Raw genomic sequence first — 16,606 nt, 5'->3', positions numbered from 1 at the left:
GGTGGTGTTCAGTGCTAGGTTGGACTCCATGCTCTCAGAAATCTTTTTCACCATAATTAATTAATTATGCCTGTAGCATTCAAACCTGCCCATAGATACCAGCCATACTCCCCATACACGGTGGGAAGCTTGGGGAGCGGGGACTATCCTTGCCCTCACCTGCACACAGAGCATATGGGGCTTAACATGCTGCCCCGGGGACGTGCAGGAATTGGGATACAGAACCAGGAGCTCACCGGGAACGCTGCGGGCCCCGCTCCGAGCCGGGCCGCGACCCCCGCTCCCCGCCCGCCCCTGAGGCCGCCGGAGCCCGCGCCCGTCCCCATGGCAACGGCGCTGCTGAGCGCCAGGGGGCGCTCTGGGCACCCGCACCCCCACACGGCCGCCGCGGCCCCGGCCTGATCCCCGGCCTGTCCCGGCCCCGCGACCCCCGCGCTGACCCTCCCTGCGGGCAGCCGGCCACAGGCGCTGCTGGGGAACCCTGAGCCCTGCTCCTCGCTGGCACTGCCCATCCTGCGGCCCTGCGAAGTCCCCAGGACACTCCTGCAGCTCCCCGGGCAGGACAGGGATCCTGCGGCACCTGGCTGCAGGTGGGCACGGGCAGGGCAGGGAGCGGTGTGGCGCAGGCAGGGGTGGGCACGCTGCGGGCAGGGCAGGGATAGGTATGGTGCATGCAGGGGTGGGCACGGCGTGGGCAGGGGTGGGCATCCTGCCGGGCGCTTCGCCGCGTGGCCGCACAGACCTTCCTTGATGAAGCAGGACAAAGGTTTTGTTCTTCTCCCAACAGTGCAGCCTTGTGCGGCCGCGGGCAGCGGCGACAGGCAGCAGCCAGCGCGGCCCCGTGCTCCCACGCCACGGCGCAGGGGGGGAGTTTCTCCTCCTTTGTCTGCTCCCGGCCAGGCAGCAGCCGGTGCGCGGCAGCGCCGGAGCAGCCGGGGAAGGGCCTCGGCAGCAGCCGCGGAGAACGGCGGCCGCGGTGCCCTCTGCCCCGGCACAGCCACCGGCCCGGCCCGGCCGCGCTGGGAGCGAGCAGCGACCCCGGGGGAGCCAAGCTCTTCATGACGGAAACCCGACCAGGCAGCGGGGACGGCAGCTGCGCCCGGGCACGGGGAGGACGGCAGCGTTGGGGACAAGGACAGCCGCGTCCCGTCCCCACCCCCGGCGCCCGCCGTCGGCCATGGGGAACGGCATGAGCCAGGTAACGGGAAGCGCTGGGGCGGCTGCTCTGCAGTTCGGCCATGCCCGGGCGGCTCGGCCGGTGCCGGAGGTGGGAGACCCTTACCTGGCGGCTGCCAAGCGGCGTTTCACCTGCCGGCACCGCGTCCCGCACAGGGCTCGGCTCTTTGTTTGTTTGTTTGTTTGTTTGTTTGTTTATCTGCCGGCAGAGCAACACCGGAGGTGAAACAGGCAGGGACACTGCGCTGGGACAGCTGACAGCTGCTCGGGGAGGTGGAGGGAAGGGGGTCACAGCGAGTTCCTTCAAGGAAGGGGGGAACTTTTCCCAACACCTTTAATCCCCAGGAACCAGCGCCAAGCGCACGCTGTGAGCCCTCTATGACCCCCAGCCTGGTGGTCCTGCACCCCCTGCTCAGCGGGGCTGGGCTGTGCGTGGGGCTCGGCGTCATGGGGCAGAGGGGATGGGCACTATTTTATTTATGTGCTGCCCCGTTTTCTCCTCTGGGGAGCGGGTCAGCAGGGTGCTGGGGACAGGCACATGCTGTTTATTCATGGTTCAGTGTCCTGCCCTTGGGAGCTGCCCTTGCTAACTGGCGCTCTCCCACCCGCTCCTCTCAGTGCCGCAGCTGTGAGTTAAAGGCACCCCGTCGATAGGAAATTGATCTAAAATCGCAGGAATCACAATAAAAACAACCCAACAAACCCTTCTTTAAGCTGTTCAATCGAGAGAAACGTTTCCAAATGTGAGCTGTGAGACAAGTGTGAGTCCAGCTGTGCTGGTGAAAATCACCTCCACCTGCCCTGAGCACCAAATATTGCTGCAGGGAGAAACTGGCAGAGAACTGGCTGGATACAGGATTGAACTCACTGCCCAGCTTGGGAGTGAGGGGGAATATAAAATAGCTCTGGCTGACAAGGTTTGCAAGGTGTCCTGCTTCTGCATCTGCAGTGCTGTTAACAGAGGCCTTGTCAAGTAATTATCTTTTCATCACAAGAAATGGAATTGCCCAGGGGAAATGAACTGAAAGCATGGTGTCCAGAGCAATCTGTGCCTGAGCTGTGAGAAATGGGCTTCCTGCAATGCAGAGTGAGGGGAGCACAGCTCAGGGCTGGGAGGGGGACAGCTACATCCCCTACAAGCTTCTCTGTGCCTGTTGCTTTCCCATCCCTCGAGCAGCAGGGCTTGCACAGGTCATGGGTATAGTCCAAGGCTGTACAAAGGTGTATGCAACTTGCTGAGCTCAGGTAGTAAACCCCAGCGGAGGACTAATTGATGATAAACAAGAGGAGCAATAAAAAAGCTGTGTCTGGCTGCCAGCACCCATGAGAGTGCAGTGCCAGGTGGTTGAAGGTGCCAGGGCCACATCCTGGATGCCAGGGCAGTGGCAGCCCTGGGAATGCACAGCTCCAGCTGCCCCAGCAGCATTCCTGCTCCAGGGCTGGATGGTCATGTCAATGCCAGAACTTTGGCTCCTCCAGCCAAGGTGAGTGCTTCCCAGCACAGTGGGCACCGCAGCACAAGGTCACTGCTCACATTGCCACTTCCCCTTCTGTCCCACAGATCCTTCCTGGCCTCTACCTTGGGAACTTCGTTGGTGAGTGGAACCCAGCTGCTGCAGAGGTGTTCTCCAGCTGGGGAGTGGGGCTTGCTTGAGCTGGTGTCTCCCTGCCTGCAGATGCTGCCTGACATCCTGCCTGCACCCCCTGCTCTGCCTGCACCCACGGCCTGCTCTGCTCTGTCACCCAGTTTGGGTTGGCAGTAGTGGGAGTGAAGACACTGTGGGAAAGGCAAGGCAGAGACCCCTGCCTCTGCATGTTTTCCTTATTTAACAGCTGCCCTGAGCTCTTGGGATGCATGGGGGAAAGAAGCCAAGGAGGAAATATGGATCCCCTGCCAGGGGCAGAGGAGCTGGTGGCGCCACATGGGTGCAAGGGGACAGGACTGGGGCACTTTTGGGTAATGCTCCCCAGTTTTGCTGCTGTAGAAGAGGCCAGAGAGGAATGCCCACGCTCAGGAGAGAATTTCCTAGAGGCAGAGTCACAGTCACCCCTTTTCACACCAAGTCACTATTTTAAGGAATTTTCATTGTCAGGGGACAGTTAATGGCCAAGTGTTGGCATCTGCCATGACAAACCAGCATTTATAATGCTCCCGACTCCCTGATGGCTCCTTTGCCAGCTGGATTCCTGCTGTAAGTGCTGCACAAGTTTAAAACCAGTGGTGTGAATTACTAAGGAAATTTCACTGGAGTGGCAGCCGTGTTCTCCCTTTGCCCCTTGGAGCACTTTGGGTTGGGCTGGGAGGGCTGTGGCTTGCTGGGAGCAGAGGGACAAGGACACCCAGCTGCCATCAGGGGGGTTCCTGTGAGCAGCCTCTGCTCTGGGGCTGGGCCTGATGCCATCCAAGCACTCCTCATCACTCTGCCAGGCAATCCAGGGTGACAAGATTCTAGGCCTGCAACATTGAGCTCACAGAGGCATCTCCTCCAACTGGAAGCTTTTCCAGCCCTGGTATGCCTCGATTCCAGTGTCACCAGTCGCTCTCGCTGCCTGCTGAGGCGGATGGGAAGGTGGCAGGTGTGTGAGTCCCCATCTCCCTCCTCACACAGAGCAGCTTCCCTGCAGAGCATCTCCCTTGAGACTCACTCCTATTAAAATTCACATCATGCCGTTAGCACTTCCTGGGCTGGATCCCTGAGCCAAGGTTTTAAAGCACGTGAAAGTTTAGAAACCCAAAAGAATGAGATGGGGAAATGTTTCCCCTCCTCTCTGGCCATGCTTGGTGCATCTGCTGGTTGTGGCATGAAAGGGAGACACTTGGAAGCTGCTCAGCAAGACAAGCACGCTCCCCTCCCTGTGCAACAACTGCTGTGCTGGACTCGAGGCCAGCATCACATCCAGAATGCTGAGGCATTGGTGAGAGGCAGGGATTGCCTCAAACAGCCAAGGACACCCCATTTCTGTCCATGCAGCTGCAGAGAGAACAGACCAGAGAGCAGCAAATCACTGCTTAGGTGTTTCTACAGAAAATCAGAGATGAAATAAATTGCTGCAGCTCCACTCCCATAGTTCACAAGATAAAGCAGTTCTCTCAGGCTGCAGCAAGTCCCAGTGCTGTGTGTGTGTGTCTGATCAAGGAGGTGTGGGCAGGGCACATCCCCTCCCAAAGTGGGGACAAGTACGGGCAGGAGGGACACTACCTGCTGACCCAGGGTGTGTCTGTGCAGGTGGGAATGGTTCAACCAGCATGAACAGCAAGGAGAAGGGATCAGGGAGAGGCCTCTGCTTTGGGATCATGGGATTGGCATTCCAGGTTCCCATGTTTGCCCATGTCTGCACTGCTGCCTGTGGGGGTGGGATGCAGTTGATCTGCTGGAGCAAGGCTCGGTGTGCTGGCTGGCTGTAGAGGCAGGGTGGGAGCACTGTGGGAAGAGAAGGGTGGGAAATGAATACATGTTGGTGTCTGGTTTTATCCTTCAGATGCCAAAGACCTGGAGCAGCTAAGCAGGAACAAGATCACCCACATTGTTTCAATCCATGAATCCCCCCAGCCCTTGCTGAAGGTAGGGTCCTGCACCAGATGTCACCCTGTGTTCCTGCAGCTCCTTCCATGCTGCATCTTCCTTCCCCCTCTGAGAATCCCATGGCACATACACCTCTCCCTGGTCCCTGACCCCAGAGGGGCTGGGCATCCCCCAGCATGGGAAATTGGCTGTCTTGTGACTATAACCCGACCTTGAACACTGACGGGAAACAGTTTCCAGCTCTCCAGACTCCTCTTGTTTCCCATCCTCTCCCACGAGCTGCTGGTGTCCCCTTGCTCTGCCCTTCACCCCAGGGAGAGTGTGGCCCCATCCCCATGCAGGGGGGTGCAGTGTGGGGGAAGCAAAACCCTGTAGGCAGCTGTGGGAGGAGCACAGGCACTGCCAGCCCTGCTCTGACCATGTGTGACACCCTGGCTGCAGTACCTGAGCTTCTCCTCTTCCTGTTCTGGCTTCCAGGACATCACCTACCTCCGCATCCCCCTGCCTGACACCCCTGAAGCCAACATGTGAGTACCCTGGGCATGGTGGGGACATGCAGGGAGGTGGGAGGGTGGCCAGGGATGAGGGCTCACAGCTTCTCAAGCCCTCCATGTGCTCCAACTCCCTCCAGCTCCTCAAGCACAATGACCCACAGGCTAGAGATGTGATGCCACAGTGCAGGGGAGCTTCCCTTGACCCCAACAGCATCCCAGTTCAGTGGCTGCTGTGAGGGTGTGAGCCCTGGGGTGAGGTGAGGGGCAGCCACTCTGCAGCTCCCATGGAGAGGGGCAGCAAGTATCCCCCCAGGAAGTGTCTGGAGAGGGGAGAGCACATAAAGGGCATGGAGCCAGCCAAGAGCACAGGCGTGGCTGGAGATTCAAGCAGCCAGCATCCCATTGCCCCAGCATGAGTCACACAAGTCACAGGGCAGCCCCGTGCATCCCCAGCACAGTGTCCCCTTCTGTGTCCCCAGCACAGAATGAGCTGGCAAATCCACCTTTCCCTGGGAATAAACAGTTCAGGTCTCAGCAGTGGCTGGCAGATCCCCTAAAACAACTCAAGCATACAGGGCTGTTCTGCCTGCAGCTAAAAATGCTGTTCCACCCCTGAAGTTCTCATTCTGTCTGGTTTATTTTTCCTGCTAGCAAGAGGCACTTCAAGGAATGCATCAGTTTTATCCATCAGTGTCGCCTGCATGGAGGGAACTGCCTCGTCCACTGGTAATGCTTCCCCTGTGCCTGCTGCTGTGTCCCCCAGCTCAGCAGATACAGCCCCCAGCCCCTCACTTCAGATCAGAGCCAGCCTGTGCCAGAGGGCTCTGTGCCAATGGACCCACCCAGGATCCACCCTTGGCTGTGGCTTGTGACTCAAACCCAGCAGGATCCAGGCAGTCCTGGAGCCAGGGCAGCTTTTTGCTGCAGCTGAGTGCATGGGATGAGCGGGGTTTGGGGCAGGCAGCCAGGCAGTGGCTGCTGCTCCCATTCCCTGTAGAGGAGTGGGTATTTATAGGCACTCATGGCCAGGACCTTGGAAGGTCTCAGCCCTCCGGGAGAGCAAGTCCTTGGAGAAGAGGAACTGAAATATCTGAGGCGCAGGGGTGGAGGAGGAGGCAAGCATGGGGTCAGGGTGTGCCACTAACGCCAGCCCTTCTGCACTTTCCCTTGTCAGCCTGGCTGGCATCTCCCGCAGCACCACGGTGGTGGTTGCCTACGTGATGGTTGTGACGGAGCTGAGCTGCCAGGAGGTGCTGGATGCCATCCGAACCATCCGGCCCGTGGCCAACCCCAACCCCGGCTTCAGGCAGCAGCTGGCCGAGTTCAGCGGCAGCGCAGCCCGCAAGGTGGGACTCACCTCTGCCACCTGTGCCCTGCTCCGTGGCTGAGCCTGCCGTGGGCCTCAGAGCAAGGACAAGTCCTCAGGGGACTTGGTTTCTTCCCTGCTCCCCTTGCTGGACTTGCCCTTGTAAACCAGCATTATATTTTACTTCTTGCTCCTTCTCCAGGTCCGCAGGCATCTGAAGCAGAAGTATGGGATGTCCCCTTTCAATGATGAGGAAGAAATAAAGGCCTTGCTGCCAGCAGGGAGAGAAGGAACGTCCAGAACAGAGGGAGCTGTGCAAGGACTGGTCCCAAGAGCCAGAGACATGAGGAGCACAAGTCCCTTCCTGCTGCGGGTGAAGAGGACGTTCTCCTGCATCCCGGCTTGTCTGAAGTGACCCAGGCCAGGGGAGAGCAGTGAGCATCACCCACCAGCCTGGGAGAGATGAAGGAGATGCAACACAGTGGGACAGGGAGCACTGGGCCGGAACCTGCACAAAGCCCAGCTCCTTCTTCTCTTCTGGGGTGGGAACATGCCACCCTCTCTCTGGGCAGGTTTCATGGACGCTGTTGGGCTTTGCAGCACATGCTGGGCTCATCTTCTTCACATCCAGTGTGCTGGGGACACAGATCTCTGTCCCTGGGTCACTGCAGGCTCCTGTTTGGGGCAGAACACAGAGGGGGTCTCTTCTGCCACAGGCCAGTGCCCAGGTGTTACCAGCAACAGCTTTAGCACTTGGGTACCCACTGCATGGCCTCAGGGTGCACAGGAGAGCCGGTGCTCCCCTCAGAGCAGTTTTCCCACCAGCAGCACAAGCTCCCAGCGTCCTGGTGGCTGCAGAGTAGGGACACACCAGTGTGCCAGCAGGTAATGCCACCACACAGGCTTCCAGGCAAGGGTCCAGCTCCAGACTGGCCAAGCACAAGCCCTGAGCAAGCACTGTAGCTTTAGGAATCCATTGCACCCCATTCCCACCTATCCCAGGGCACAATCTGTAACAGGTGGGAACCAAGCATTTAACCTGGCCAGACCTCACTAGAGCAGAGCCTTAAGCCATTTTGCTTAAAGACTTTATATGTTCCCCAGTAATAAATACCCTTCTCTGTGGTCTGACTCTTCTGTGATGGCCAGGTTGAAACAGGGATGCCAAGGGGGAAGGTCCCAGCATGGGACTGTCTGGAGCTGCTGCTGTGCTGCTGGACACTCTCTGGAGTGGGCTGGGGACACCAGCATGCCGGGACAGGGCTCATCATGCTGCCTTGTGGGAAGGTGACAAGGGAGGCCAGAAATGTGAGTGGCAGGGCAGGGCTCTCAGGGGACAAGCTCTGCTCCAGGAGAGGCTGGGAGCAACAGGTGGGAGCTCACCTGGAGCCTGTTTCACTTTAGCCTCTCCACTCACTGGATCCAGGAGCACAAGGTCCAGGACTCTGCAGGCTCCTCCAGGTGCTGGGAGCCTGGCACCAGCTGAGTATCACAGGCCCCAAACCTCTCACATTTACAACTTTTCCTGGAGCAGAGTCCCAGGTGGGAAAAATTGTGAGGATGCCCAGCTGGGTCATCAGCATTGTCCCTGTTGGGACTCACAGCATGTTTCTGGGATACCCCTCATCCTGCCCCTCCTCTTCTAGGGAGAAGGGATCCCCCAGGAGACAGAGCCTCAATAACAAGGTTCCTTCCTGCTGCCAGCATCTGCCTGCTGGGCTGGGTGCTGCCTTGGGGTCACCCAGGCAGACTGGGAGCTCTACCAGGGGTTCATCATCCTTCACTGCTCCTGCACCATCTGCCATGGGGTCCCACTCTCCTTCCAGTTCCTCCCAGGCTCCTCTACCCTCCCTAGGCCCCAGGCCAGGCTCCCCAGCACCCTTTGGCCTCTTCATCCCCCAGCAGGGTGGAAGCCCTGCAGCCCAGGATCGCACCTCTGGGATGGATGTGTGCCCCATGCACATCTGGGATGGATGTGTGCCCCATACACAGCTGCACCCTCTCACACTGGGACACCTTATGCCAAGGTGTTTGCACCCAGAGATTCCCCTGTTCCCACAGTAAACCCCACAGGGCTCTCCAGCCCAGCTCCACAGCACAGCAGAATGTATTTATTTTGGCAGATCTGATTTACACAGCTTGGAAAAACCCGGGCAAGGGCAGGGTTAGCTACGAGTTAATGTTTGACTGCCTTTTGAAGCTCATTTTGGCATGAAAAGTGTAAGGGTTAAGCAGCTTCACCTTCCCCAGGAAGGGAGAAGCTGGGTGAGGAATACACAGTGGGGAATGTGGCTCCTGAGCTCCCCGCTGATGCCCGGGTAATTGGATCCCGCGGGTCCTGCGTCAGCGGGCGGCTGCCACAGCACATGAAATCCCCGCCGATAAAACTGATCCCGGCGGGCTGGGCTGACAAACGAGCCGGCGGCTGCGATTATCTGCCGGCCTTGGATGTAATCAGCCAAGCCGCTGGGAGGCCGTGCAGTGACTCCTTGCCGCAGCGCTGCTTCCCAAGGCACAAAGGGGAGATGTGGATTCTCTGTCCCTCAGTTCCCAGGCCCTTTTCCCAGAACGTGGCCCCACAGCTCGCCCGGAGGGAGGGCGCAGGTGGTGCCTGGGCTTCGCATTGCAACAAAGGGGTCCCGGGCAGGCTCAGTAAGGAGAGAAAAGCCTGCCAGTGGGGCTCGCTCGCACACCCCATGTGGCCCCATGCGCCCTCTGCGCCACGTGGCTGTGCCCTGTCCTCACATCCTCTGGGAAAGCCCAGCACTGGGCTCTCTGCCACGGATTATTCATTTGGAGACTTAGCAGCCCCAGCAGCTCTCAGGAACTTCACTCCTCCTCTCGGCCGGAGGTGACTTTCTCTGACTCAGAGCAGGAAAGGAGACCTGGGTGACTGCAAAAGGAGACTTGGGGGGCAGCAGCCGGGCAGAGGAGCAGGGTTTCCCCGCACAGCGACATGAAGCTCTGCAGCAGTGATAGAGGAACCAGCACCAGTGTCACCTCAGGGTGGCCCAGTGACTCAGCCCGTGCCCTGCTGGGGGCCCATGGGAGCTGGTGCAGGATGTGTCTGTCCCACCCCGGTCCCTGCAGCCCTTGGCACAGCTCATCCACCTTTCCCACCCGTTTCCCGTTCGACTTGGCATTCAGAGACCCACGAGGCAGATGTGAGCAGTAGAGCAGAGGAGAGATTTGAGAGATGGGGACATGTGACCGTTCACACCACCCTGGAAACCCCGTGCTCTTGCTGCAGCTCCCTGCAGCTCCCCACACCCATGGAGTGAGCAGCTGGTTCCATGGGAGGACGCAGCCCCTGGAGCTGGGATGTGCCCGGCTGGGTCCCCAACGCACGAAGTAAAGGGAGTAGAGTCCCTTGTCCCCTTCGGGCAGAGTGTGGGAGACCTGACAGTTTTAGGGGAAGCATCTGATGCCTTAGTTCCTCTCCCGTGGATGCAATGTACCTGCCCTCCCCCCCCCCGCGAGTGCAGGGTGCGTGTGTTGAGAAATACACCTAGCGCAGGTATCTCGGTATGTAAATTACCAGTGCGAGCTGCACATTGTGTTCTGAACGGCAGGAAGAGGCTGGAGCCCCAGGCAAGAGCCGCGAATGGGCGCCCACCCTCTGCCTAACAAAGGGCACTTCCCGGGGTGGGGGTCAATCACCCAGAGCCTCTGCAGGAGCCAGTGAACAACGGGAAGAGGCTAAAATCACCACTGGTGTACATGGGTGCACACAATGTGATGATCTGAAACCTCGGGGATGCCTTTTTTGGGGGTCCCACCCGGAGGAACGAGCTCCAGCTCTTCCCATTGCTGTAACCGTCAGTTACGACATCGCTTGTTCCTGAACACGGATATCTGACGCTGCTGTGCGGGGAAAAGTGGAGCAGAGGAAAAAAAAAAATTAAGAACCGTCCCCCCCGTCCTTGGGGCAGCCAGAACCTCCGGCGTGTGCCGGGAAAGGGAAAGTGAAAGCCGGAGCCGCTTTCGGTTTCGCCGCCGGGCCGCGATGGCGGAGCCGGGGGCGCCCATGCGGCTGAAGGAGTGGCTGATCGCGCAGATCGACAGCGGCCGGTACCCGGGGCTGCGCTGGGAGAACCGGCAGAAAACGCTCTTCCGCATCCCCTGGAAGCACGCGGCCAAGCAGGATTACCGGCAGCAGGAGGATGCTGCGCTCTTCAAGGTACCCCGGGCTCCCCGCGGTCCCCGTCGGGCCCTGGGAATGGCCCCCGGGCTCCGTATGCGCTCCCGGGGCTCCCCATTGCCCGGGGCTCCCCGGCACCGCTCACCCCGCTCACCTGTGCAGCCGAGCTCCATGTGCACCTCCAGGGCTCTCCGTGACCTGGCTCTGTGCGCAGCGCTGGGATTTGGCTCCATGCACACCCCTGGCACGCACCGCCCAGCTCCCTGCACCCTCCCGGGGCTCTCGGTGTGCTCCCCCGGCGCCCCCGCAGCACCCAGCTCCCTGCAGTCCCCCAGGAGACACAGCCCCGGCTCCCCCACCCCGCTGGACCCCCTTGGACAGCCGAGCTGGGGTCAGGTTGTGGCACCCCCACAGCACAGGGCACCCTCTGTCCCTCTGTGCCTCAGGCTTGGGCCATCTACAAGGGGAAGTACCACGAAGGGACGGACAAGGCCGACCCCTCCACCTGGAAGACGCGGCTGCGCTGCGCCCTCAACAAGAGCACCGACTTCCAGGAGGTGCCCGAGCGGAGCCAGCTGGACATCTCCGAGCCTTACAAGGTGTACCAGATCGTGACTGACAGAGCCTGTGATGCAGGTACGTCCCTGCCGTCCCTCCTCCTGTGCCTGATGTGGGGTTGATAGCTGAACATACCTGAACCCTGCCTGTACAAGCCCCGTGCCCCACAGCCATTACCCTTCCTCCCCACTCCTTTGACAGCCAGCTGTCTTCCCTGGGGCTGTTGCTGCCGTTTGCCAGGGGTTCACCCGTTCTTTCTTGCTCTCTGCAGAGGACAGTGACACACAGTCCCCAGGCAGTGAGGACCAGCAGGTGAGCCTGCCCTGTGCCATCCAGGCAGGGGCGAAGGTGGGACCCTCAAATCCCCGCCTCACCCATCAGCTGCTCCCCTGCCTGCACACTGCCTGCATTTGTCCCACGGGGGCTTCAGAGAGGGCCCCCTGTGCCCCGCACTGCCAGACCCAGCGGGGGGATCTGCTGGCTTATGGGGTCCATGGTAGAGGAAGGAGCTGGCTCAGGATCCCCCAGTGCCAGCTCAGCCCTCACCAAAGCTGCTCCTACCCCCAGGGCAGCACTGCAGGGAGTCCGAAGAAGGAGGAAAGCCAGAAGGACATGCTGGAGAGTGCCCATGTCTCTCCACAGCCCTGGCTCTCTGGCCACCCCACCGAGCGAGGTGAGGAGGGTCCCTCTCGGTGGGATGGGGCTGGGGGCAGGGAGGGCTTCTGCCAGGATCCTGCTCTCCTGTCGCTCGTGCAGGGAACACCTGTGGAGATTGAGGTAGGAGCTGAGGGCTCCCACCCTACCCCAGCAAAGCCATTCCCTTAGGGGATATCATGAGGCCCAATAATGAGCAAACACAGTGGGAAGTGTGGGCCCAGGGGCTTGGGCCAGTAGAGTGCCTGGGAGCCCTTGGGGTAACTGTCCATGTCCTTTTACCACCTCATCTCTGCCCTGGTCCAGGGTGCCTTGTCAGGGGAGTCTTCTATGGCTGGAACCCAACCCATGGCCAGCTTCTTCCCGGACCCCAATCCTACCTCCCTGTGGAGGATGTCAACAATTCAGGTAGGTGCCATGCTGCAGGCAATGCCGTGGGTGACCCCACCAGCCCAGACTGCCCATGAGCTCACCCTCCCTTTGCCCCAGACTGCTGGCTGCACATCCGCCTGTACTACTGCGACGTGCTGGTGAAGGAGGTGACCACGCGCACGGCCGAGGGCTGCCGCATCACCACCAGCGCCGTGCCCGCCGACAGCGAGCGCCTCTACGGCCCCTCCTGCATGGAGCAGATCCAGTTCCCCCCCCCGCAGGTGCTCAGCGGCCACGGCCGCGTGGCCTGCATGACCAACGTGCTGGAGAGGCTCCTGCCCCACCTGGAGCGCGGGGTGCTGCTCTGGGTGGCACCTGAGGGGGTCTTCATGAAGCGCCAGTGCCAGGGCAGGGTGTACTGGAACGGGCCCCTGGCCCCGCACAGGAACTGGCCCAACAAGCTGGAGAGGGAGAGAACTTACAAGCTGCTGGACACGCAGCAGTACATCCAGCGTAAGTGCCTGGGACACCCCGATCCCTTGGGGAGAAGGGCAGGTCCTGCCCTGCTGTGGCTGATGGGGGCTGTGAGGGCCTGGTGACCCCTGACAGGGTTGGTGTCTTGCAGAGGTGCGGGAGTACCTGAGCAACGGGCAGCTCCTGCCTCAGTACCAGATCTACCTGTGCTTCGGGGAGGAATACCCCACCAGGGCTGGGCACCCCTTCCAGAAGCTCATCATGGCTCACGTGAGTTCCCACTGGGGCTGGTGACCCCTGAGCCAGGCCCAGGGACCATTGCCAGGCAGGGACACGGACCTGTGCCCATCCTCTGTCGTTCTGTGCCTCTGCAGGTGGAGCCGGTGTTCGCTCGGGAGCTCTTCCATCACGCCCAGCGCTTGAGGCCAACCCTGCTCTGCAATTCCCCGCAGCCCTGTGCCCCTGGCACCTCCAGCCACGTTCTCCACGTCCTCAAACAGCTCTGCCAGCCCTGAGCTGGGTGGGAGAGGAGAGCCCAGTTGCCATAAAGTCTCAGAGTGGGAGGCTCTGAGCCCCATGGCTCCATTCCAGCTGCATGTCCTAAGGCAGAGTGCTCAGGGTGCTCAGCGTGCAGGACCAAACAAGGACAGATGTTAGCTGGGTGGGCAGGTGCTGCTGCCCCTGTGATTGCTGTATTTATTCCCCAGGAGTCTCCCAGGTGGGGTTTGTTGTGTGCCTATTCAGCAAGCCAGGGCAGACCTGGCTCTGTCCTTGCACCTTGCACTGCCAGGACTCGCTGTTGCAAACCTTAGAAATAAAGGTTGTGTTTTCGTATGGGTGTTGGGGGCTGGCTCTGGGGTGGGGGGCTGGTGCTGGTCCAAGCAGAGCATGGGTGGCTGGGGAAGCTGAGTCCAGACAGCCTCAGATGGGCAAAGCCAGCTCAGCCACAGCATGAGACAACTCCCTGCCCTAGCACTGGTTCCAGACCTGTCCTGCCCCCTGTCCCAACCTCCTGGCAGGGGTGAAGGCGGCAGCAAGACGCCTGTTAGCTGCTCTGCTGACCTGGCAACACAGAGGGCTGTCCCAAAGGCAGTCACCACCTGTGTCTCAGTTTACACTGATGAACGGTGTGATGGGGCTCCTGGGGCCTGTGCTGTGCCCAGAGTTTTGGGAACAATGCAGGGACCTGGCAATACAGAGAGACCTGGCACAGGATCCAGCACAAGGCCGGGCTGGGGGCAGGGGCTGAGGCACTGGGGTGGGCAAGGGGCAGAGGGGCATCTGAGGGCAGGCAGCACCTCAATCCTGCCAACATCCCTCACTCCAGGCCCAGCCAGAGCCCGGCTGCTCACCGTGAGCAGGGCAGGATGAGAACCAGCTCGTGGGAACCTTCCGTGGGAAAGGGGCCGGGGAAGCCGGGGGCTGTGCCCGCCTCTGCCCTGGGGAGGCCGCGGCCGTGCCAACCGCGGGGCCACTGGCTGCCGGCCGCAGGTCTTGGCGGCGCATCCGTCTGTTTGTCCGCAGGGACCAGTGCTGGACGGCAGAGTCCTGCTCCGCCCTGGGCGGCCCCTCAGAGGAGGGGCCCGCCGCCCCCTCGCCGGCCGCGGGTTTTAACGGGCCGTGCCGGGGCCGTGCGGCAGCGCGGAGCGGGACCAGCGGCGGAGCCGGAGCGGCGGGGCCGGCACGGAGGATGCAGCCGGACCTCCCCGTCGGCGACGCGGCGCTGCGCAGCCCCCCGGCCCCTGAGCCGGCTGGCGGCCCCTTCCCCAGCGCCGAGGCCACCAAGCCACCCTACAGCTACATCGCCCTCATCACCATGGCCATCCAGAGCGCGCCCGAGCAGCGCATCACCCTCAGCGGCATCTACCGCTACATCATGGGCCGCTTCACCTTCTACCGCGACAACAAGCAGGGCTGGCAGAACAGCATCCGCCACAACCTCTCCCTCAACGAGTGCTTCGTCAAGGTGCCCCGTGACGACAAGAAGCCGGGAAAGGGCAACTACTGGACCCTCGACCCCGACTGCTACAACATGTTCGAGAACGGCAGCTTCCTGCGGCGCCGCCGGCGCTTCACCAGGAAGAAGGGTGTCCGGGATGGGCCGGGCGCTGAGGGGGACGAGGGGCGCGGGAAGACCCCCAGGCAGCCTGGGCAAGGGCTGCCCGCTGCCCCGCTGCCGGAGGAGGGCAAGGCAGACGGGGGCTACAGCTCGCCGCCGGCCGCAGGACGCCTGCCCAGCCCTGCCGCTCTCCCGGAGGGTGCCGGGCTGCCGGGGTGCGCCGAGCCCTGGGCCCGCCGTCAGCCGCCCAAGGCCAGGCAGCCGTGCCTGTACCTGCCGGAGGCGGCACAGCCCAAGGGGCCGCTCCTCTCGGCCCCCGAGAGCCGCCCGCCCAGGGACACTGTCTTCGGGGGGCTCCCGGCGACGCTGCAGCTGCCCCGGCCAGGTCAGTACCCGCTGCCCAGCGAGCGCCCGGCCCAGCAGCAGCCGCACCCTGCCCTGCTGCCCGCCCTGCTGCCCGCCCAGCACAGGGACCCTCCGCAGGACTCGCCGGCCACCCCAGACACCCCCCCAGAGCAGCTGGAGGGCAAGGAGCTGGCTGCCCATGGGTTGGGGCCGTGCCAGCCGTTCGGGCAGGTGCCACCTGCGTTCCCTGGCAGCCTCCTGGGCACGGGCAAGCCGCCCCCATCCTGCTTCCTGGAGGGAGAGGGCTACACGCAGCCCCACCTGCCCGTGTTCGGCTCCTTCAGCCGGCCGGGCCCCGAGGCGCTGGGGAGCAGCTACCAGTGCCGGGTGCAGGCGTTGAGCTTCTGCGTCAAGGAGCGGCCCTGCGGAGCAGCGCTGGAGCATCTCCTGGCCGCGGCACCCCCGGCCTCCAGCGCCCCCCGGCAGCCGCCCTTCGGGGCCGTGGGGCCGCGGGCAGGTGAGCAGAAGGAGCCCTGGGGGCCAGGGACCACGATCCCACTGCAGGGGGGTAATGGGTACCCCCTGGGGCTGCCTCCCTGCCTCTACCGCACACCCGGCATGTTCTTCTTCGAGTGAGGGACTCCCCACCCCGGCACAACCCAGCTCCTAATAAAGCAACGTTCCCCGACGCTGCCTCTGTGGTCTCTGTGCCCCATTCGAGGTGGGCAGTGGGCAGGGCCAAGCTGGGGACGCTCAGCCCCAGCTCAGGTGCTGGCTGGGGAACACAGGTGCCATCCCCACCAGTCCCTCCATCAGTGATCACTGACTGGATGGTGAGGCCATGTGGGGACAGGGCATGGCCTGGGTCAGGGCACCTACAGCCCAGTCCTGTGTTCCAGGGAGATGCTGGGGACAAGGTTCTGCCACACTGTGGAGCCAGGAGCCCCTGAAGTGCCATCCCATGGCAGTATGAGGGAACTTTGTCCCTGGGGGTCAGGGGGATGAGCTGCAGCAGAAGTTATCCGCCAGTGGAGCCCCACTGCCACCTCCCTGGGCCTGGGACCGCTCCAAGGTCCTGGTTTTTCACAGGATGTCACACGTGGCACAAGTGGCACCAGCCTCAGTGTGTGGCCCTGCAAATGGACCCAGAGAGACTGCAGGGAGTCACCAGGGGCTGTGGCACAGTGTGGAGACTCTGCTATGGGGGGGGGACAGGGCTCCCTCCCCTCCCTGTCCTTGCTTGTGGCTGTGTCAGTGCTTGGCTGGAATTCCAACCAGTCCCTGCAGACCCTGAGAGAAGGGCAGCCCCAAAGATGGGCTGTGCCAGGGGCTGCAGCTCTGATGGGAACAGCCAGGAAAGTGGATTCCTGTGACCTGAATCATGCAGGGTGGCTGCCAGTGGAGAGGCACCAGCTGAGTCACCGCTGCTCTCACTGGGCTGGGCACAGGGATGTGCCCCAACTGGCCCAAATGGTGGACACTGCAGTGGGCAGGGTCCCCACA

General features: G+C 61.8%; 2 protein-coding genes across 2 annotated transcripts; both read left to right on the top strand.

Annotated features, from left to right (window-relative positions):
- Nucleotides 1-417: 417 nt before the first annotated feature.
- Nucleotides 418-13,533, top strand: DUSP15 (dual specificity phosphatase 15). Its single transcript, XM_059481126.1, has 20 exons — nucleotides 418-590; nucleotides 788-1,198; nucleotides 2,738-2,771; nucleotides 4,657-4,739; nucleotides 5,178-5,227; nucleotides 5,846-5,920; nucleotides 6,369-6,540; nucleotides 6,703-6,911; nucleotides 7,905-7,961; nucleotides 8,848-8,950; nucleotides 9,751-9,851; nucleotides 9,934-9,986; nucleotides 10,433-10,680; nucleotides 11,088-11,277; nucleotides 11,471-11,511; nucleotides 11,767-11,872; nucleotides 12,160-12,261; nucleotides 12,343-12,738; nucleotides 12,851-12,969; nucleotides 13,074-13,533. Exons 2-20 carry the CDS (start codon nucleotides 1,178-1,180, stop codon nucleotides 13,212-13,214), a joined length of 2,301 nt encoding a protein of 766 aa, XP_059337109.1. The 5' UTR covers nucleotides 418-590; nucleotides 788-1,177; the 3' UTR covers nucleotides 13,215-13,533.
- Nucleotides 13,534-14,319: 786 nt separating this feature from the next.
- Nucleotides 14,320-15,773, top strand: FOXS1 (forkhead box S1). The gene has a single exon (XM_059480950.1). The coding sequence runs from the start codon at nucleotides 14,390-14,392 to the stop codon at nucleotides 15,737-15,739; it is 1,350 nt and encodes a 449-aa protein (XP_059336933.1). The 5' UTR covers nucleotides 14,320-14,389; the 3' UTR covers nucleotides 15,740-15,773.
- Nucleotides 15,774-16,606: the final 833 nt, after the last annotated feature.

The sequence above is a fragment of the Ammospiza nelsoni genome, chromosome 12, assembly GCF_027579445.1.
Source record: "Ammospiza nelsoni isolate bAmmNel1 chromosome 12, bAmmNel1.pri, whole genome shotgun sequence".
NCBI lineage: Eukaryota > Metazoa > Chordata > Aves > Passeriformes > Passerellidae > Ammospiza > Ammospiza nelsoni.
This window is presented reverse-complemented; position numbering and strand designations above follow the sequence as displayed.

Excerpts from the sequence above, each read along its gene's own strand:
- DUSP15 (XM_059481126.1), top strand. The coding sequence starts at position 1,178 with ATGGGGAACGGCATGAGCCAG. Across the intron at positions 6,912-7,904 it reads TGCATCCCGGCTTGTCTGAA|CCTCTCCACTCACTGGATCC; the intron begins GTGACCCAGGCC and ends GTTTCACTTTAG. Across the intron at positions 12,262-12,342 it reads GGAGGATGTCAACAATTCAG|ACTGCTGGCTGCACATCCGC; the intron begins GTAGGTGCCATG and ends CCTTTGCCCCAG.
- FOXS1 (XM_059480950.1), top strand. The coding sequence starts at position 14,390 with ATGCAGCCGGACCTCCCCGTCGGCGACGCGGCGCTGCGCAGCCCCCCG.